The sequence below is a fragment of the Hakea prostrata genome, chromosome 8, assembly GCF_041222555.1.
Source record: "Hakea prostrata isolate BN-2017 chromosome 8, UWA_Hpros_2, whole genome shotgun sequence".
NCBI classification, from domain to species: domain Eukaryota; kingdom Viridiplantae; phylum Streptophyta; class Magnoliopsida; order Proteales; family Proteaceae; genus Hakea; species Hakea prostrata.
This window is the reverse complement of record NC_142607.1, coordinates 31909972-31932857: the sequence shown is the minus strand read 5'-3', so window position 1 is coordinate 31932857 and position 22886 is coordinate 31909972. Positions and strand designations below refer to the sequence as shown.

General features: G+C 38.2%; 1 protein-coding gene across 1 annotated transcript; it reads right to left on the bottom strand.

Moving 5' to 3' along the window:
• Positions 1–9564: 9564 nt before the first annotated feature.
• On the bottom strand, positions 9565–22671 carry LOC149007568 (putative inactive purple acid phosphatase 27). Its single transcript, XM_089166432.1, has 12 exons — positions 22291–22671; positions 22103–22190; positions 20590–20856; positions 20378–20486; positions 13049–13163; positions 11757–11889; positions 11280–11654; positions 11112–11179; positions 10913–11006; positions 10637–10825; positions 10451–10537; positions 9565–9885 (listed from the first exon to the last, which is right to left on the bottom strand). Exons 1-12 carry the CDS (start codon positions 22644–22646, stop codon positions 9829–9831), a joined length of 1938 nt encoding a protein of 645 aa, XP_089022558.1. The 5' UTR covers positions 22647–22671; the 3' UTR covers positions 9565–9828.
• Between the last annotated feature and the right edge of the window lie 215 nt (positions 22672–22886).

Below are 22886 nucleotides of genomic sequence, written 5' to 3'. Positions count from 1 at the left end.
GAGCTTGGTATGAAAGATTAAGCAAATTGTAGTCCAAAATGGATTCTTAATAGGTAGGTAGACACCATATTATTTGTAAAATATGAGAAAATGATATTATTATTGTGCAAATATATGTGAATGATATCCTATTTGGTGTTACAAATGAATCTCTATGTCATGAGTTTAATACTTGTATGAGAAATGAGTTTGAAATGAGTATGATGGGTGAATTGAATTTTTTTTCTTGGTTTGCAAACTAAACAAAATGAAAATGGTATCTTCATTAGCAAACCAAGTATATCAAAGAACTTATAAAGAAATTTGATGTAATGTCTCAAAAGGCTAGTGGAACGCCTATGAGCACATCGTTGAAATTATCAAAAGATGAGGATGGAAAATCTTTTGATGCCACTAAGTATAAAGGTATGATCGGAAGCCTTTTATACTTAATGGCTAGTAGATTGGACATCATGTTTAGTGTTTGTGCTTGTGCAAGATATCAAGTCAATCCTAAACAATCTCATGCTTGTGTTGTTAAAAGAATATTCAAATATTTGAAAGGCACATCAAACTTCGGTTTATGGTACCCTAGGGGTCAATAATTTGACTTATTGAGTTTCTCGGATGCCAACTTTGCCGGTTGTCATGTTGACCAAAAGAGCACAAGTGGCACGTGCCACTTGCTTGGACCATGCCTAGTGTCATGGTTTAGCAAGAAACAAAAATGTGTTGCTCTTTCTACAACCGAGGCTGAATACATTGCAGCCGGTAAGTGTTGTGCTCAAGTAATTTGGATGAAACAAACCTTGCTAGACTATAAGGTTCATCTTGAGAAATGTCCCATCAAGTGCGACAGCACTAGTGCCATCAACTTCAGTAAGAACCCCATGCTTCACTCAAGAGCCAAGCACATTGACATTCAACATCATTTCCTTAGGGATTGCATTCAAAATATTGAAGTTGTCCTTGAATTCATTAATACAAATCATCACTTAGCGGACATATTTACCAAACCCCTAAGTGAAGACCGCTTTGTTGAACTAAGAAGAGAATTGGGGCTAATTGATCTATTAGAATAAGAAAAACCATAAAATTCTCATTCTAGATCCGATTCCTTTTTTATTGAAAGTTCAGCAACCAGATGGTCATCTGTTTGAACCAGACGGATGTCCATCTCGTCACAGTGAGCCAGATGGCAGTCCGTCTGGTTCACTAAAACACACGCATGATTTAAAATTAAAAAAATGCTTTCCTTTTTACATTCTCTCTCCCGCTTCCCACTCCTTACGCTCCCAAATCCCTAAGTACACTCTATCTCTCCATCTCCATCTCTCTCTTTCTTTAAAAAAAAATTCCCTGCGTCGATCTCAAGAAGAGACTCCTTCGTGAGAAACTAGGTGGAAGTTCTTGTCATCTCCAAGCCTCCTTCTTCCTCAAATGACCTGTGGTATTTGGTAAGTTTCCTCTCCTTTCTTTGTGGTTCCTTGCTCACAAACCCACATTGAGTTCTACAATTTCTCTTGTACCCTATTTTTTTAAAACTGTAATCAATTAAAGCCATACTCCGAGATTCTTGTTAAACCCACATTCTCTAGAATATCCTTTGATTGAAACAAGATTCTTGTTGAGTAATAACATTAAATCATCTCCAAAATTCAGGAGCTTACATATTTTAGGGCAGAAACCCTAACCTCTCAAAACAACATTTTTTTATTCAATATTTATTTTTGGCAATGAAAATCATTTTTCTTGCAAGTGGTGAAAACCCTGTTTTGATTAGATTAATATTTGGGTAATTTTCATCTAGACCCCCTGAGGTTTGGTCCATGTCATTTTTAGTCCAAAAAAATGGACACTTTGCATCTGCCTCCCCTGAGGTATTCAATAAGATCAATTAAGGACAATTTGTGATTTTTATGACCAAAATACCCTCACATCTATTTTACCATCAGATTTGCATATTTTCTTCACAATTAAATCCAACGGTGAAAATCAAAAGAGTCGGGTGAAAATCAAAAGAGTGGGGTCTCCATCTTTAGTCCGGCGTAGCCACCATCTCTCTACCTTTTTTCCTCTTCAACTTCAACGATGGTTAGAATTGATTGCCTGAATATTCAAAAATATCTGAAGGAGCCATGGCTAACAAGAAAGACAAGGAGGGCGGCGAAACGTTTTGTCCAGTTCAAACATTTTGATTCCTTACCCATTAGGTAGTCAGCTTCCTAAAAAGCTTGTATCCACCATCCGGAAGCATTTTGATTCCTTACCCATCAAATGTTTCAGTTCGATTATATTTCTAGGTAAGGAATCAAAACGTTTCAATTCGATTCTATTTCTAGGTTATTATTAAACTGGGGATGGGATGGATGGCTACAGTCAAATCCACCGGTTATTCAGAGATTGATAGAGATGTTGAACTGGAAGAGCCACCGGAAGTAGAGATCAGGCAAGCAGCTGCAGAGATCTTGTCTATATTATCTTGAAAGAAGCAGAATTCCCTTCGAGTTGCAGGGATTCCTGGTGCAACGGAATCTATTTCATCACTGATCCACACCAAATGTAGCTCCAATGGCATGTTTGATGAAATAGGAGAGAAAGTGGCTATCTGCGATAAAGAAAATTATGAGTACTTTGCATTTAGCGTATTGGGTCTCACCATTCTCAAGAATCTAGCACGGGATCACGATAATTGTGATAAAACGAGAGGCCTTCTGCTCAAATTTGTTGACCGAACCACATACCGAAGAGGAGCAGCTGAAGAACAGTCAAATCTAGGCATCCATCCCATCCCCAGTGAGCAGAAGGCTCCTCGCGTAAGTAATCACTTCCATGGAAACCCTCTCGACCCCTTTCATTATCTTGTCTGCCCAACAAATTCAAGAAAACCAAAAACAGATCTCTGTAAATCTCTTATTGACACTTTCATTTCGTTTAGGGTTTCTTGTTAGCCATGGCTTTGGAGTGGGTAGTTCTCGGTTATGCCGCCAGTGTAGAAGCGACCGAAGATGGAGACGATGATGGAGATGAGAAAAAATTGGGGAGTTAGAAATGTGTATGTTTTTAAATGGATTTATGTTCATCCGATTGGAATGATCCACGTGTCTAAAATCTGATGGCCAACTGGAAGTAATGGGAGGGTATTTTGGTCCTAAAAATCACAAATTGTCCTTAATTGATCTTATTGAATACCTCAGGGGAGGCAAATTCAATGTGTCCATTTTTTTGGACTAAAAATGACACAGACCAAACCTCAAGGGGTCCAGATGAAAATTACCCTTAATATTTCTTTGAGTTGCTGTTAAGTGGTGATTTCTTGCAAAACCCTGCTATGATTTAACCAAAAATCTTGTTGTTTTAATTCTTGGATCAGTATTGATTCCTTAACTCCAACAACAGCCCCTACATAACTTAAAGCAATGCTTTGAGGTCTTCGTTAAACCATATTCTGTTGAATATTTGTTGGTTGAAACAAGCCTCTTGATGAGTAATAACAGCAAATAATCTTCAACATTTTTTGAAGATAACATGTTTAGGGCAATTTTTTTTTCCTTAGACAGCAACCTGAAAAAGTTGAATTTCTGGATGCATTTAATGGGAGTTTCTGAATTTTTCTTTTGTTTCAACTATCTCCAAACTCTGGTTTTTACTATGATTTCAGTTGACACATCTGAATTTTTTTGGGTCTTGTACTTCATGAGTTAACGTTGGCAAGGTTACCTTCATGCACTCTTTATCTTCAAGACTTCTCTAAATGATAAGATTAGACCTAGGTATGATAAAATTACTCATACTAGTTTGTATGATTTCTTTATGGTTGACAAATTATCATGTCTCACCAAAAGAATTCTTCAATTCGAGGTGGTGCTTCCCGCGTTTCATCCTCTAAAGCCCCTCCTCCTCTCTCACCCCGTGATGAGTCACCTGAGGTTCCTTCTAGAGTTGATAAGTGGTTTAGGGATACTAGAGCCCAAGAAATTTATCCCCGTACTGTCAAATGACACATTGAGCAGGGCACATCCATCGATGTTGAAGCCTTTGCCCAATATGAAATAAGACAATTGTTCAAGGACATAGGCTGGAGTTCAATTCTTCAAGCCAATGAGCCCAGTACCCCTTCCTCGTGACTCACTTCTATGCAAATCTTTGCCATGAAGGAGAGGGAGAAAATCTGAAAGTTACCTCTTATGTCAAAGGGGTGAACATCGGTCTCACCATCCCCTCCATTCACACCTTGTTTAAAATTTCTACTGAAGGCGCCCGTCGCTTTTGGACATATAAGGACACCCCACCTGAGGATGTTCAGATAGAAGAGGTCTACAAATGTCTCCTCAGACCTGGAAATTGGCCCCTCTGTTACAAGGACATTAAGGAAACCATGTTCATTGATGAGGCCAAAGCTATCAGCAAAATTACTCAGCAGAACATTCTTCCTAGAAGGGGACACCGATCTGATCTCACCTCTCTTCAAACCTATATCACCTTTTGCATCCTCCACCATCAACCCTTATGTCTCCCTTACATCATTCTATCCTACATGATTCAATCTGCCGTCACTGGGAACATGAGCCTCCCATATGGTATAGCCTTCTCACCAACTGTCTTTCGGAAGTTTCGTGTAAATTTGAAACATGAGGACTCAAACCCCCCCCCCCACCACCTCTTGACAAACTTGCCAAGGCACCATCCCGCAAGAAAAGAGTAGCAGCAGCTCGCCAAGGCACTGCACCCCATGACATGGATATCGAAGGTGCATTGGTCGGGCCCCAACAGCCGACTTCTTCTTCCACTTCTAATAGTCTACAGTTTCGGGCCCTTGACTCGCACCTCACCGCCATGCAGCAGCATTTTGATACCCGTTTTGACTCATTGGGTACTCACATGGGCTCTATTGAAGACCTGATGACTCATCATGCAGCAGCCCTGCACCACATGGTGACTCATCTCAAGATTCCTCCAATGCCGCCTCAAGAAACTGAAGATGTGGAAGATGATGAAGGCGAGGATGAAGAAGGAGAAATTGAAGCAAGTGGAAGTGACAGTGAAGGTGGTAGTGGTGATGCTGAAGAGGATGATGCAGCTGAAGACTAGCTTCTCTTGTCACTTTCTAGTTCATGTCTTCAGTTGTCTTTTGTTTCTTATTATGTCTCTTTATGATTGTCGAGACTATGGTTAAATAATCCATTTTGTTATGTTCATGTTATAGTTGAACAGCTCTCTTTTTTATATATGTTTGCTTGTAAGACTTGTCTTTACATATGCGTCCGTTGATGTAAATGACAATATTATGCAATGAATTCTTTTCTCTCTATATTGCCATCTTGTCTTTCTTGCAAGGGAATATCATGTTTAGGAGGAGCACAATATATTAGGGGGAGAATACCATGCTTACATTCTTTTTGTTAATGATAAAGGGGGAGAAATGGGCATATATATGTATATATCCAAGTGAATAAGTGATAGTTTTAAAAGTCTTAAACGTTCATTTTACAGTTCTACCACTTAGGTGTTTGTCATCATCAAAAAGGGGGAGATTGTTGGGAAATGCCATGTTAGCATTATCACATCTGCCTCCATTAGTTTTGATGATAACAAACACAATTTACTAATGTCTACATTAAGCTATGTTTTGTCCAGTTCACTACTAAAGCGGATCGGTTCCATCTCGTTGGACCAAATTCACCGAATACTCAAGCCCAAGTCAAGTCAAGCAATCTTGAACAAAGAACCAAAGTCAAGATGAGTATCAAGTTCAATGCACAAGAAGATGCGAAGATCAAGTTAAGAATCAAGACTTAAACCAATTTAAGACTTAGGACACTTTCACATACACGCATATGTTATCATATAAATTATATGCATTTCATGTCACTAGACTGACCTAGGACATAGCAGGACGGTGTATGTGGCTTAGGTTTGACCAAAAAGACCAAAACCCAAGCCAAGCCCAAGTCCCAAACTAAATCAAGCTACTGTGCACTAGATGGTTGTCCGTCTGGTCCTGACTCAAGCTTAACGGCTATATTTTAACGGCTATTTCTTGAGACGGAGCTCCGTCAGAAGTAAAATTTCATTGAAATTTTATATCTGTTGGGAGGTTGGGCCAAGCAATTAAAGGACTTCTTTATAAGCCCAACCACCCCCATTTGAGGGGTTACAACTTGCCAACTGAGCTCTTACTCCCTCACAATTCTTAAAGCTATTATTTGAGTGATCTAGCTTTGTTTACTAGTCTTCCAACTCCATCCAACTTTGAAGAACATACCAAAGTTGTCAACAAGCTCTTTGGAGTCAAGCTTGGAGTTATTGAAGGTCATTGGGACTTCTTGTTGGTGCATTGCATTTCTTGAAGCATTCATTCATTGCATCACATTCACACAAGGGGTAAAGTGTCACTCTCCTTGTTAGGTAATATCCATCACTTCTTAAACTTGTATTGATTATTCAATTCTAGTCTAGGTTGATTAGAATTGGTAGAGGGTGCTCTTGCCCTATTTAGAACAAAAATTGCAAAGGGTGCTCTTGCCCTACTTAGTTAACAAAGATTATAAAGGGTACTCTTGCCCCGTAACAAAGATTGTAAGGGTTTGATTATTTACCCATTATATTGAAAAAGAATCACTAGTAGAATACTCTTTTGAGGCAAAGAGAAGAGTGGATATAGACTTGTAAAGTCGAACCACTATAAATTTTTGTGTTGTGATTGTTTAATATAGTTTAGTTTCATTTAAATCTTCAACTGTTGAAATTGCAATTAAACCGAGAAATTGGGACAGTCCACTAAATACAACCTAATCACCCCCCTCCAGGTTGTATTAACACCGATTAATAAAGATTGTAAGAAGGTGCTCTTGCCCATGCGTAAAAATTGCAAAAGGGCGTTCTAGCCCCGTAATAAAGATTATAAGGGTTTGATTCTCTATTTAGCGTATTGAAAAATAATCACTACTTAAAATCTCTCTTGAGGCACAGAGAGGAGTAGATGTGGAATGTAAAGTCGAACCACCATAAACTCCTTCTGTTATGGTTTGTGGTATTTGCAAATTTGCTTAAGTTTATTTCTATTATATTTAAATTTGCCTATTTAATTTTGTATTTGCAATTAATTGAGAAAATTAGGATCCATTTGCTATTTTCTTTTCTTTTGTTTTTTTGGTTTGGGGGTGGGGGGGTTAAAATTTGTTTTCAAGATCCTATCAAACTCTTTCTACCTTTATACCACAAAAAATGAAAAATTAAAAGAAGCTCCACCTGAATCCTAATAGGAAAATGCTCTAAGCACTGATTAAGGTGGGCTAGAGGTAAATTTTCTCTTAAATATATAGTGGATGGGCGTGAACCATTTTTCTTTATCCTTGAAGGTAGAGATCCTAAACTCCACCTTCTATCAAATGGGGAAAAATGATACTATCCTCCAAAAGAATAAATATATGGCTCTTCTACTTTCGGTTTGTCATTTATATTATAAGATACATGATAGTACAACTAGAGATATATTTATCATTTCCTCTAATTAATGAAGATTAACACGACCATTAGATGGTGATGGTGAGAAACATAATAACCCCTCGCACGAACATAAACCAAAGAAGTTGTTGATTACCAATGGGAATCACTCACTTTTAAAGGTAATGTGGTCCTCTCTTACTAGTGTGCAGGTTGAAGCTTCATCTTCAGGAACTGTAACTAGAGAAGCTTTTTCCTTTCTTGGATCAACTGAGGTGAAGAGTGACGAACTGAGAATCATTAATCAAATGTTGCTACTCTTTAGATGTGCACCTGAATCGAAGTAAGGATTTCACTGGTAGTCTCAAGAGATTCTCATTGATTATCTTGACTAGGAAATATGACCGCATCACTGCCATCATTCTTCTTCTTTCACTTATAGAATGTGAGAGATGGAGATTGGATTTTTGAACTTTGGGAATTGCAAAACCGCATGGCATATTTAGCCCAAACGTCGAACAACCCTAATTTCGTCCCATATAGTTTGATTTTTTCCATGTTCTCAATTCCTCCATCTTAAGTTTTGATGAACGAGGATAAATAATGAAGATAACAATAAGATATATGAAAGAAGCATTGTGGGATTAGGGTTCCGAATACAAGAAAGAGAGAGAGAGAGAGAGAGAGAGAGAGAGAGGCAATGTATTGTTTTACTCTAGTTTAGGGTCTCTTTCAGTTTTCAGCAAGGAGGTGGGGCAGTGGCTGCTGGAAGAGGAGGGGGAGGTATATAGTGGTTTCTAACTGTGGTGGTAGTTTTTGGTAAGGTGATGTATGGGAAGGAGATGGGTCCCTTCACCCATCTAAGGATTGGGTACATAGTGAGTGGGAGGGCATTTTGGTAATATATAAATTTGAGGGGTATTGTTGTCCATTCACAATTAAAGTTTGAAAAGTTAAGGGTCAAAGGGTCCAAAACTAACCGTGGTAACTTGATATTTTGCAGAATGCCAAATGTAGGTAGTTTGAAAGGTTTCTCACTTAAGTGGGTAGTTAAGAATTTTGGCCCCAACTTAAGTAGACATTAGGGAAAAATCTCAAAACTTATTCTTTTCTAGTAACTCATTTATATAGTTTTTTGAGTAAATTGCACTAGCACCCCAAAATGGAGGCCTTGAAGCACTGACACCTCACTTTATGCTTAAAAAGCACAGAGACCCCAAAATTAAATTTTTATTGGATATATTTGTCAAATTTATCACTCAAAATAGTTATATTACTGTTTATTTTAAAAAATATATCCCTATAATAAACAATGTCTGAAAGGTTTTCAGGGACAAATTGGACAAATATATCCAATGAAAATCCAATTTTGGGGTCTTTGTGCTTTTTAAACATAAAGTGGGGTATTAGTGCTTTAAGATCTCCATTTTGGGGTGCCAGTGCAATTTGCTCTAATTCTTTTATTTAAATAGAGGTAGTAAAAAGTGTAAACCTTCCATAGTGGAAGGATTGCTTGACAACAATGGGTGTATGCAATGTTTGGCATAGCATGAATTATCTTAGTAAAGATCCTCTCCACCTTGCCTTCATCTCCATCTATCCTCCTACACTTACATGAGTGTCAGATCCATATTGGCCTGCCTGATAGGGAAAACCTTGTGAGTATGGGTCCCACTACCTCATGAGTGTGAAAGAATAAGTAGACAGGTAGGCTGGATGGAGAGGATCTAAACTCTAGATTATCTTCAGTTGTAAACTAAAGGAATGACTGAAAAAGATAAATGTACCAAAGATCATATCCAGTCAGGTTACATAACAATTTTCTAAAGATAATAGATGCCATAAACATTGAGATACATTTGGTGATGCTATGGAACACTCCAACAAGAAGTGGGTAGAAATGAAGTTCATGGTTTTGAGGGAAGGGAAGGGGAGTTGAGGAATTTCAAGCTTCTGTCACGGCATCTTGACTCGAGATAGCTTTGTTCTTCCACAAAAAAATATGAGAAAATGATTTGGATTGGTATCATATACTACTCTAGCGAGTATCACCTTACTTTCTCGACCTCAAATTTCTCTTTAGAAACATGACACGTGATTATCTGAAATCCAATAATATTCAGCTTTAAGGGTTTTTTTTTTTCTTTTTTTTCCAGCAACTCAATCAATTAGGGTTAATAGGGTTTCTATCAGTTCGAATGGACATTAGTGCCAATTTGAATGCATTTAATACCAATCATTTACATGCATAATCCTGTATGAAATTTTATTATCTTATATTATTGAATTTACAAAATCAATTTTACATATTTTATTACAACAAGAGAATGAACATTTAAAATCTATTACATCAAGAAAAGTGACATCACTACTTTTTTTCTCTTTCTCACACACAGAGTTATCTTACCTTTTGATGATGTAGAAACTATCTTCAACCATTGTGGTGTTTGCACTCACAAACTAAAAATGACAAGAGAGAAAAAAATAAATAAATTAAGTCTTTTATGTTAGGAGGAAAGATATAAATAAAGTACATAAAATAAATATATTTTCTAATTTCGATTAAAGAGAATGACTTTTAACATTGAAATAGCCTTACTGGGAAGGCTGCATAGAAACATTTTCCTCCCTTCACAGCTTTGACTTGAGTGAAAGCCTTGGTATTGGGTTTGGGTTTTTAGAAGAGTTATAGCATGTTTGAACTAACTAAAATGATTATTTAATATTGTATGATTAACCTGGATCATCGTGCTCCCTTACACCACTTCACCACACGTTTAGAAGAGACGTCCACATCTAAGAACTGACAAAATAAACTAGAAATAGGTCTCCCTTCTAAGTATGTGGTGGTGGAAGATGAGAAGAACACGATCCTCTCTTAGATAGAGGATTCCAACTCCTGTGTGATCTCACTAGATGAAGAAACTAGGTTTGTTCCATTTGTGTAGGTTAACATATTTCTTCCCTAGTTGAACTAAAAAGGAAGAAATTTTCAAGGGTTGGATTTTGGTTTCAGGTTACTAACCTCGGCCTTCAATTCTTGCTCTGTGACATGAAACCTTGCATATCCATACTCTGCAATCCTTACCAAACTCCAATCAGCAGTGGGGATCTGCTCAAAGCAATTAAACAATACATATAATCAGTATTAAATCCAAGATGATAAAGAAACTGTTGGGTGGGTGGAGAGAAGACAAAAGTAGAATCTTACAATGCTAGGAAACTGATCCAATGAGAATCCTGCCATTCCAATGACTGCATGAACTGGAGCTGTGTAATTTGTATTATCATATGTGTCAATTCCATTTGCATCTTTGGTAGGCTTAGCCAAGCAATTGTTCTCATAAACAGCACACATTCTTTCATAGTTATGAACATGACCCCAAAGAGCTAGATCCACCTGATTCATATATTTGATCACAGATTAGTGCCATATTTTCAATAAATTAATCACTAAGATCATGATTGATATTAAAATTTTGCTTACCTTGTAGTTCTTTAGTAAAGGCTCTACTGCTTTGACAAAGTTAGGATCTACACTTGTTGGTGTTGCTGCTAAGGAAGAATACATTGGCCTGTGACTGCAATAGGAATGTTCTATACTTAAGAATTCTTAATTAGCATTAACTGATTGATTAGAGAATAATTAAAGAAAAACAGTGAAGGAGGTTGTTGTTGATACTAACCCTGTGAAAACCAACCAAGGAGTCTTTGATCTATCAACAGAACCCATATCACTTTCCATCCAATTGTACTGTTCAAATAGATATAATTAATGTTTGATAAAACTATGATTAAAGAAGCATGAAACAAGGAATTAATCATAATCAAGGAGAATTAATTAATTTAATTACCTGTTCAGAATCAGTGTTCCAATCATGTTCTGTAGAAATCACAGTGAAATGAACAGGTCCTTGTTCTATAGAATACCATGGCTTGTCCTCAGCAACAGTGGGCATAGGAAAATAAGTCTCAAAAGGGACACCACATTCTCCACCTGAGTCAGAAGTTATGTAAACTGATCCAGAATCTATATAGTCTCTTTCATGGTTTCCAATTGCAGTCATGTAGGAAACATGAGATGCCATTGATCCTATCTGGTGAAGGAAAAAATCCCATTCTACTAAGAAGCCTGTAGCATAGCTGATGTCTCCAATGTGGAAGATGGAATCTACATTTCCTGTTGAAACTTCTTTGGCTATGGCTTCTGTCACTGATATTGATCCCGGCTATTTTGTTTCAATACAGAAAACCCTAATCATGTTTTGTTCATTCATAAATGTATTAAGATCTCCATAAGTATTAGTATGTAAAAGATGAATGAAAATCACCTGAATGTAGTGCTCAACTGATGCATCATGAGGAGCTTTCCCCATGTCTCCAAACGAGATGAATTTGAGCTCAGCTGATCCTCCTGCTGGTGGGGTTTGAAATTGAATTTGATCACTCCAACCAACTAAATCACTGCAGTGGAAGATTAAGGAATGTTGGTTTTTTAAATATAGAATATATAGTATTTTGTTCTTTCATTAGAAAGTATACAAACTTCCATAGGAGAGTCAAATCCAAGGAACCAATTCAAGGAGCCAAGGGTTCGATTTTTCTAGTTCCTTTTTAATAGAGTGTAGACTCCCAGAAAGTCTTGGGGTTTTAACTCTCCTAGCTTTACCTTGTGCCATAAGGCACTCCTTCCCTCTCCAATCTAGATCCTCAGAAAATGGGGGTTTCAATGGGCTTTTCAGTTTTGGGTTAAAAGCACCCAACACAGAAACAAAACCACAAGCGAAATACGGTTTTGGTTCAATTTCTAATTGGATTCAGTTTGGGGTAATGGTTTGGTCATGTTGGTTGGCTTTAAGTTTAAGACCATTACCAACTTGTTATCGAACTATTTTAGCTATTTTAAATTAAGAATTATTTTTTGGGCCTTGGATCTTGTCTCTTGGCTGAAGGCCTAAATAAACAAACTTCCTTTTTTTCTTTTTTGGTCAAAAAAAATTAACAACATCAAACAAACAACAGAGTTCAACTCTTAGAAGCCAACAAACTCAGCAACTAGTGATGAGAAAGGCCAAACTGTCATACCCGGCAAAGACAGGGCCTACCTAACTAAGAATCTGTCAAACAAAGACATATTGTGAACAGAGGGATGACAAAGAAAGGCCATCCTCTATGACTCCCTTAACATCTGGTGCTAAATCACCTCGTAGTTCAAGAGAAAATCAACAACTGGTGCCGTTATTTGATTCCATGCGAATAAGCTTGTTGCAACCCTTAAACTGACCTCCATAACCTTTTTAAATGGAGTTATAACGGGTTGCGTTTTTTAATGATTCAGTTAGTATATTGGTCCATTCGCCCCGAGGCAACGGGCCACTAACAGGTTGGATTGAATCAGACCGAAATCGATAGGTCTTTCAACCTTCAACACGTACCCCCATCCAATTAGCCTCGGGTTGGTCAATTCGCGTCTTAATGGGCCAGTTTGATAGACTTCCAATAATGACTTGTCCCCAGAATTCACCCCTACTCAAAAGGGAAAAGGAAAAGGAAAAACAAAAGTCGAGCCAATATGCATCTCTCGTTCTCTCTTTTTCATCTTTTTATTGATTCATTATCTTACCTTCCATATCTGTAAGAGTAAGTTGTTGAAGGCTGAAGCCCAGTCATGACTGCAGTATGAATGTATCCAGGGTCATGCCATCCAAAATCCTTTGCAGGGCTTGTAGCGTTGGACCCTATATGTGAAAAAATGATACATTAATTAATTTTGGATTTAACAATAGTCAATATCATCATATCCTTAATCACCTAAAACACCCAATTAATAAGATTAATAAAAGAAAAACGAAAAAAGAAAGGAAATTGGAAACGACTCTCACTTTCTAATCTGACAGTGAGATGTATTATTGAAAATAAAGGACATGCAGGCACGTATAAGGCAGCTTGTGAATCTCGAGTATTTTCTGAAGGATAAGGTTTCAGATAAGGACGAGTTTGGCAGATGAGGGAGAGTTAAGTTGTCAAGAGAAGTCAAAAACCCACATAGAACAAGTGCTTGCCTTGCAAGAAAGTTTCTCCTAATTTGAATCCATCGATCACTGATTTATTCTAGAGAGGAAGAAAGGAAAAAAATGTGTATGCATTCTTCTAAGGTGGCAGTCGGCAAAGATGACCTGAAGTAATAATGGTTCTAACTTCAAACTTCCACGACTCGTCACAGCTTTCATTTTCAAGAGGTAAAAAAAAACGAATAAAATTTTGAAGTGGACAATTATGTAATTAAGAATTTACACAAATAAAAAATATAGTATTAATGCATGGTATGAATGGAGTTTGGATCATCTTCCCTTTGAAAGTATTGTATAATACATTATCTTGTATTCTCTCTACAGGTGGGGTGGGGTGGGGTGGGGTCCAATTCTAAAATTCATGAGTTCAGATTAATTTTTTTATTTATTAGGGGAGAATCTAGGAAATAATGTGTTTTCTTGATGGTTTTAAACCACACACGAGAGGGTGAGCCCCACATAGAGCCTACTAAATTTTTTGCATTTTATTGTTTTAATGTCTAGAGGTGGGCCCCACCTCCTTACTATTCGGTTCAAAATCGTTAGGAAAACACATTGTTTTGCTCGTTTTCTCCTGTCTGGGAGGTGATCCAGACTCAAAACAGACAAGGAGATATCATCTTCAAGTAAATGTATCATTTTGGGGGGGGGGGGGGTTATTCACTCAATTGGGATGTTTTACCCACGGTGGGAGTTTACCCATGGTTCGAGAAGTCGGTCGACAAATCGCCGACTTCTCGCAATATATCGCTAATGGTCAATGAGGGATCCGGACCAACAGCAGGAGATATCATCTTCAAGTAAATGTATCATTTGGGGGGGGGGGGGGGGGTTATTCACTCAATTGGGATGTTTTACCCACGGTTCAAAATGTCGGCGACATATCGCCATGTCGCTGGGGGGCGACACGACACCCCCCAGCGACACCGACATTGCGAGAAGTCGGTTGATAAATCGCCGACTTCTCGCGATAAAGGGGCGAAATTTGGGCGAATTTCGTTCGATTTTTTTTTAATTTCTCTCTCTTCCCTCTCTTTTCCAGAGCTTCTCTCTCTCATTTTTCCCACTTTTCACTATGTTTTCGTCCGATCTTCGACATCTACGGGTACATCTTGCTTCCTTGTTGCTGGATATCACGTTGTTTCGTCGATCGCAGTCGTTTTCGCACAGATCTGAGAGTTTTTTCGTCAAATAGGTAACCATTCGTATCCAAGTAATTTTTCACAAAATGCATGCTATATGATGTTGGATGATTTTGAAATTAATATATGTTGAATACCATGTGCCGATCTACGATTTCACGGAGTCGGAATTTTTTTCCGCAAAGTATTTTATTTTTTTATTTTTGTGGGTAAAAAATGATATTTTGATTATCTTGTATGATTACTTTTTAAGTGATACAGTGGTTGTATGATGATAGAAAAAACATATGTGGAACTCCGTGAGCCGATCTACGGACTCACGGAGTCGAAATATTTTTTGACCCAAAAATAAGTTATTTTATTTTTCAAAAAATATCATGATATTAATAAAAATATCAATAATTATGAAAAATGCAAAAAATAGGGGAAAATGGGGGGAAATGTTTTGAAAATTATGGAATAATTATATAAGTATTTTTCAACTGTTGGTTGTGTTGCCCATGTGGCTTCATCGCCGGTTTTGATATGGGCAGCCTATTTTTATAATTATATCATACATGCAATATTCATAATTTCATATATGATTGTTTATATGTGTATAAACAATTATAATGATGTTGTTATTTGTTAATGTTATTTGAATGCAACAGTCATCATGTCTGCTGGTGGGAGTTAGAGGGGAACTGGGTCTTCCCAGGGTGGACGGGGACAAGGACGGGACGGGTCGGGGACAACCCTGAGAGATCGGCGGTAGGGAGGGAGGACTAACCCAAGATGGCAATATTTTACGGCTATTGATGGAGACAAAAATAAAACCGAGTGTAATTTTTGTCACAAAAGAATATACTCGGGTGGCATCGGTAGGTTCAAGGGTCACATCACTTGGAGTTCAAAGGATGTGACTAAATGCACAGAGGCCCATCCAGATGTAATCAAGTTACTCAGGGATTTACAAAAACAAAAGTGGAAGAAGAAAGATGATCGGAGGAAAGTCAACAGAGCACTAGATGATGCAGTGCGGGGACCGTCATCATATGTGGATGATTCAGATGATGATAGCGATGTTGATCCTGTTGATGTGGACAGAGATCAGGAGGAGAGGGATATGCGGCGGGCCATGGCGAGAGCAGACGATTGCACCATCGAAGCGGGATATGGCCGAGCTAGAGCTACGGAGTTGGTCCATCTAGGCCTACGGGGGCTAGACCTTCCGATTCTGGGGGGGAGGGGGTGGTGTATTTGGCATGTTTGGCGGATCACGAGTCAACGGGCCCCTCATACATCAGGTTCAGACCGTTCAGTGCCACTACCACGGAACCATCTGATTATCCACGCCATCCAGACCCGACCATGGAGCAGGATCCTGATACATTCAGGAGAAAAGGGGCCAAGCAGCCCAAGATATCTGGTGCATGGAAAGGTATGGCAAAGAAGGTAAAGAAAACAATGTCAAAGTGGATTTATTACAATCACATCCCAGCAAACACAACACAGGGTCCATACTATAGGAATATGATTGATACTATTGCAGCGGCAGGCCCTGGATATAATGGTCCCAACCCTACAGAGTTGATGACCACCCTCCTTCAAGAGGAGAAGCAAGAGCTGCAGGAGTATATTGATAGTATGAAACCCTTTTGGGATACTTATGGATGCACCATCATGTCTGATGGATGGACCGGCCCGACGAGAAAGTCCATCATCAACTTCATAGTATACTGTGATTGGAGAACTATCTTCTTGAAATCAGTGGATGCTACTAGTCATATGAAAGACCACAGATATATCATGGGTCTCCTGCAGGATGTGATTGACCAGGTTGGTAGGAAAAATGTGGTGCAAATTGTCACTGACAATGGCTCCAACTATAAGAAGGCCGGTGAAGTGTTGATGGCTTCACCTGATTATAACCTTATGTGGACACCTTGTGCTGCACATTCAATTGACCTAATGCTGAAGGACATTGGAAAAATTAGCATTGTCCACAACACCATTGAGAGTGCAAGACAGGTAACCAACTTCATCTACAATCATAACGTTGCTTTGGCAATGATGCGGAGATCATGTGGAGGTGAGTTGGTGCGACCTGGTCCGACAAGATTTGCGACAAATTTCGTCGCCTTGAGCAGCATGCAAGATAAGAACTCGGGCCTCAGATCCATGTTTGCATCGCAGGAGTGGTTTGATTGGGCTGGATCCAAGTAAGATAACTATCTACTATTTCATCTTATAAATTATATTTATATTATGAGTTTATGATTATCTTGTATGATATTTATTGTCTATTGACTTAATGAGTTTGTGATAATTCAACGCACGACCAATGGGCGCCGCACAGACAACACAATATCATCTGATGATTTTTGGAGATGTGTTACCATAGTGTTGCAGACCATAGATCCTATAGTAAAGGTCTTGCGTATGGTGGACTCTTCCTTGAGGGGACCCACTATGCCCCACTTGTATGCATCCCTTGAGCGTATGAAGGATGCTATAAAGGCAGCAAACCCTAGAGGACATCGGGCTTTCTTAGATATTGTCGATGCACGATGGACAGCTCATCTGATGCATCCTCTTCATAGGGCCGGTAAGTAAATATTCTGGGTTGTTGATTTGTAGTTGTAGACTTGTAGTCTTGTAGACTTGTGGGCTTGTAGCATTGTAGGTATTGGTACTTTGGTAGTTGGTACTAATTTTAAGCTTTTTTAATTATGCAGCATATTTTCTAAACCCTAAGTATCAATATAGTCAACATTTAGGGTTGGACACAAACCTATTGGATGCCCTGCTACAGGTGATAACGAAGTTGGAGCCAGATGAGATGCTCCAATCATTTTGCCACAATGAGGTGAGACATTGGGAATTTCAAATGATTAGTGAGTTGTATTAATTGTTTAAATAATTTAGATAACCAATCAATACTAATGATTGTATTATTGCAGATCAAATTGTTTAGAGATGCATTTGGGTCTTTTAGTGGAGCTGGTGTCTTGTGCGGGCGAGAGAAACCATGGATCCAGGTTAGATACTTATATAGTTAGATCCTTAGGGCTTAGATGCATAAATGTTTTGAGTTTTTTGACTTTTGAGTTTCTAACTTAATGTTTTTGTGATAATGCAGCTGAATGGTGGTATCTCTATGGCAATAGTGCATCAAACTTGCGAAGATTGGCAATCAAGATCTTGTCTCAAACTTGCTCTGCCTCTGGATGTGAGAGGAATTGGAGTACATTCCTCATGATCCACTCCCAGAGGAGGAACCGGTTGGGAAGCCAGCATCTAAATGACCTCGTATTTATTCACTATAATATGAGGTTGAAGCTGCAATATGCCAGGGAGCAGGCTCAGAATGAAAGGCAATACATCAATCTCGATGATATATTTGATGTTGCCGAAGATGACCAAGATCCCCTCACTCAGTGGATGTTGGACAGGGGTGAGCCGGTATTGGACCAACCTTGGAGGGAGGCCCGACCCGAGAACTAGCTCAAGTTGCAGGGGGTTAATGTGGGTGAGTATATGGCCACTGAAGAGGGTTAGGCACATGCAGAGGCAGCTGCCACTGCTGATGAGGATTGGATGATGGCACCAGGCACGGAGGAGCCGCAGGACGACAATCTTGATGACACACTCTCGCCTAGTCAGACTGGTGGAGATGATGATGGTGGTGGTGGTGGTGGAGGCATTGGAGAGCGTATACATGTTCCACTACCAGAGACACAGCAGCCCCCACCCAAATACACTAGGGAGAGTCATTTTGATCATGCCACTCAGGATTATGATCATGGTGGTGATTATCAGCGTGGTCGTCAATATCCTGATACGAGGCCGAGCCACCATCAAAGGGGAGCTGGCCATGACTATGTTAATCCTTGGGATGCGGCGATTGCGTCAATGGGGTCCATGAGCTTGGATGAGTCTGTAGGCTCCACAGCAGGTTATTGGCCTACGGGTAATTATGGTGTCCCTCTCCCTCCTTCACATGGACAGTATGATATGGGAATTAGTAACCCCTCTAGTTCTTCGTATCATGGGAGCTATGGTGTCCCCTCTAGTTCTTCGTATCATGGGAGCTATGGTGTCCCTCTCCCTCCTTCACAATCAGAGTCATTCGTACCAACAAGGGCATCTGATGGCATGCGGAACGTTCCTTGGCCCTATTCTCACTTCCCTCAAATTGGAGTTCTCATGGCAGCGGAAGATGACCGCTATAGAACTGCAGTTAATGATTACTTAGACCATTTTCAATATCGTATGAGATGGGATGAGTATGTGAATTTGTTGGGGGGGGGCATCACTGGAGACAATCTGAGTCAGAGGAGTTCAATCCACCTAGGCACAGTACTTGGTACTAAGAGTTTCAGATTTTATATGGTTGGATGACTTTATGTATTACAGTATTTGTACAATGAATTGTAGACTTTATATGATTTGGTTTTATGAGTTTTTAGGTTTTTAGTTTCGGGGCTTTCGTCCGCGTATAGTAGGACATGGGTCGATTAAGAACATTAGTTTAGGTAATGTTTTAGGTCAAAATAACACTACCAATGTGTTTATTGGCCTCAAATTAGGCTACACATCAAATTTCAGGTCAAAATGACCAAAAAAACCCATCGAAACAAGGGTTCGATTTTTCATCGAACCCCTACCAAGTCGCCCGACTTTTGGCGAAATGTCGGCCATGTCGCCGTGTTGCCAAGGACCGACACGGCGACACGGCTCGACATTTCGAACTTTGGTTTTACCTCTAAGGATAAAAGATTGTGCTCTACTCAAACTTTTCAATTACATAAGGAGTCTCATTTTTTTGTCTATTTTTTCAGGTCCCAGAAATCTTCTCCTAAATATGTGATGAAATGGAAGGATGTGAGGGGAGCACAATTTGCTGCCCTACAAACAGAAAATTCGAATTCTGTCCACCACCCTCAAGGGAGTAAAACCGGATTTAGCGAACTTACCTTTGTATGTGGGACCATATCTTTAGATTTAGATGTAGATGTAGATGTAGATGTATATCACTTTTATTCATGTGGATGGCAAATTTGAGCCCTCTAGTCTTATAGAATTTTTTTTTTGGTATCTAAGGTTCATCCGGGCCAGCTTGAGCGCACCTTGATTACATCCTCAAGATAGGGGGAATGCTTGTCGTCCGCATGGGTCGAACCCATGACCTCTCCACTGAAAAGTATGGATCTTACCATTCTACCAACCTTGCATTGACTAGTCTTATAGAATTTTATAAGTGAACCATCAATTTCACTCTAGATGAATGACACATGTCCATCGGCCATATTCAAAGGTTGAGGTAAGATTTAAAAGATAAAAATATTTTTTTTTAATCTTAACCTTTGACTATGACCGATATATGGATATGTAAGAAAAAGAAATGGACTTGATAAGAACCCCAAATCTTACACCACCGCCACACATCCAAAAAATATAAAATATAAAATATAAAAAATCTCCTAGAAAGACTCTCTTTGAATTTATCGCCTCATCACATGAAAAATATATTACATGAGGGCTTTTTTTCTCCATATTCTAGTTAAGTAATTAAGTATGATGTGAACTAAACCTACTTATTTGCAAGATTAGTCAACTAAAGTCATGATCACGATCACATAACCAGATTTAATTGACTAAACAATTTGATTACCAGACATATTATAGAAATCTAATAAACATATATATACAATTAATTACTTAATGAAGAAACTTATATAGGTAAAGGAGACTCACCACACATCTCATCTTGTGTGAAAGTAGTGACTTGTGATGTTTGCTTGCTTCCATTGCCATATTCAACTTGTTGAGGGTTTTGGTCCCCACTCACCCATGTAACTCTCATCTATATATTAAACATAAGATCTCATTAGTTCAAAAAATATATATTAATCTAGATAACTTAGTTTAGTAGTAAAAATTGCAAGATTAATTAAGTAATTAATTACCGATTCTCCAGTGGAATCTATGCTTGAGAGATGGGCATATAAGGGATCGTTTGGTCTTGCAAAACTGATTGGATCTGCTCTTTTTAAAATACAAGGTGTATCAAACCCTCCAGCGAAGAATACAAACTCTATATCAGTTCTGATGTTAACCACATGAAATGTTAATGAAGCTGAACAAGTCTTTGCAACACAGGAACCACCAATGTATTTCTTGCATTCTTGATTATTGCAACTCAGATAATCTGAATCTGTGCTCACATATTGAGACTGTACACAGTGACAAAAGTCCCCAAAAAAGAAAATCTATATCAGGAAATACATGTAAAAAAAAACAAACTTCAAACCAAAGAGAGAGAGAAAGACTAATATCATATAAAATATATATATATATATATATATATATATTTGTAATAAACTTGATTTATGAAACAGGCAAAACCAAGGTTACAATACACATGTTCGCAACCAGAGGAAACATCCCTCATCTCCCCCAGGTGCTCCGGCTGGTCGCCTCTTCGGCCTAGGTTGCAGGACAAGTGAGGGCTTTGTCCTCCAATGTCCTCCATGGCCTTGGGTTGGGTTGGGTGGCCTATTTACTGCTTTTTAAGATTTCACTAGCATGTCTTTGTCAATGACCCCAAACCTAAAGGGTCAACTCAACAGGGTCATATAACACTCAACCATAACCCTGGTCTTAATTTATCTCTAATCATAAAATAATAAAACAATGCATAATTCTATATGAAGATTAATATATCCAAAATAGTCTAGGGTGGGTTGCATGGAGACAAGCTAGGCTAGGTCAACATTCAAATTTGCTACAACTATTATCCTAATCCACGACTATCCTGACTTGCCTCAGGGTTAGAATAATAAGCCAAACCATATTTGAGCTTAGGTCGGGATGGGTTGAGTTTAAGCAATCAAAACTAAACTTGCATCCTTACATTTTATAATTAGCATGCATATATTATTTGTACACATAAATTAGGTTGATTTAATACAATAAATGAAAAAATAATGAATATTCTTTTACATTTGGTGAAAGAAGAAATATTTCTCCAAGGTAATTAATATTATTTGAATTAGTGGTGAGAGTGTAGACTCTAATAGAAAAAACTGTGATCGCATCATCCGTGGAACATGTTGAAAAGAAGATGCAAGAGAAAACGTAGTCTACAAAGATAAAATAATTGACTTGTGCCAATTTGACGTTGCTATCAAAATCTTATGAAGTCACAAAAGTCAAGATGGACCTTCCAAAGAGATAATAACAAATGAGAGACTTAAGAACAACTAGAAGGGCAACCATTATTGACAAAGAGAAAGGGGAAGAAAAAAAACTTTGCTTTTCTCAAAGTAAAAAAAAAAATTTTAAGTTCAAAAAAATATATAAAAAGAAAATTATGAAATGAAAGAAATAGAAATGGGGAATGGAAAGAAAAGGAGAAAGAAAAAAAAGAAAGGCATTACAAATAGGAAAAATAGCTATCAATAAGAAGATTTGTTTCACCTTGACAGGATAATGGCAGAGGAGAGGAAGGTTACTGACATCTCCTGTTTGAACATACATTGCCTTCTTCAGAGGACAATCTGAGACACTGAGCAGAAAGAAAAAATAAAACAGAATTAAAAGAAAAGAAAACTGATAATCAAAGAAGAAATGAAGGAAAATGAGTTTGAGTTTCATTTCAAGTTTACCTGGAATAAGAAGGTGAGATCATGCCAACCCAATCAGACTTTGAAGGATGCAAAACCCCACTAACTGTAACTGTTACATTTTGATCATTTGAAAGTCCAGATGCTGCAACTCCAGTTATATTGATTTTAATGTAAGGATTTGGATCAACACATTCCTTCAAAGATCTTCTGTTCAATACCCTGAAATCTGATATTGCTGTGTAACCCTGAAATTCTTTTATAAATCTATCAATCTCAAAAGAAGATAAACAAGAAGAAGAAGAAGATGATGACAGTGTTCTTGCTGATGAGAACCCAATCAAGAAGACAATTGTCAAGAAGAAAGAACTGAACTTTACAGATAAGAATGACTTCATGTTTCAAAGAAGAAGAAAGAAAAGAAGGAAGTTGAATAAGAACAATAGGAAAATTTTCAGGTTGGCTATTTAAGTAAGTTTCTTGAGATCTTCACATTATTCTTTATTAATATTCGTTTCCAGGTTCTCCATTTAATTATGAAACCCCACACGCTTCTTCAGAAAGAAAACGAACAACGGAAGCATCTACCTTCCCCTGTTACCATGTTGGTTTAATATTATTGTCTGTGTTTCCTGGTT

Coding starts and splice junctions, on each gene's coding strand:
- LOC149007568 (XM_089166432.1), bottom strand. CDS start 22,646: ATGAAGTCATTCTTATCTGTAAAGTTCAGTTCTTTCTTCTTGACAATT. Junction 22,191..22,290: donor ATCTCACCTTCTTATTCCAG/GTAAACTTGAAA, acceptor CTTTCTGCTCAG/TGTCTCAGATTGTCCTCTGA. Junction 10,826..10,912: donor CTTTACTAAAGAACTACAAG/GTAAGCAAAATT, acceptor TATATGAATCAG/GTGGATCTAGCTCTTTGGGG.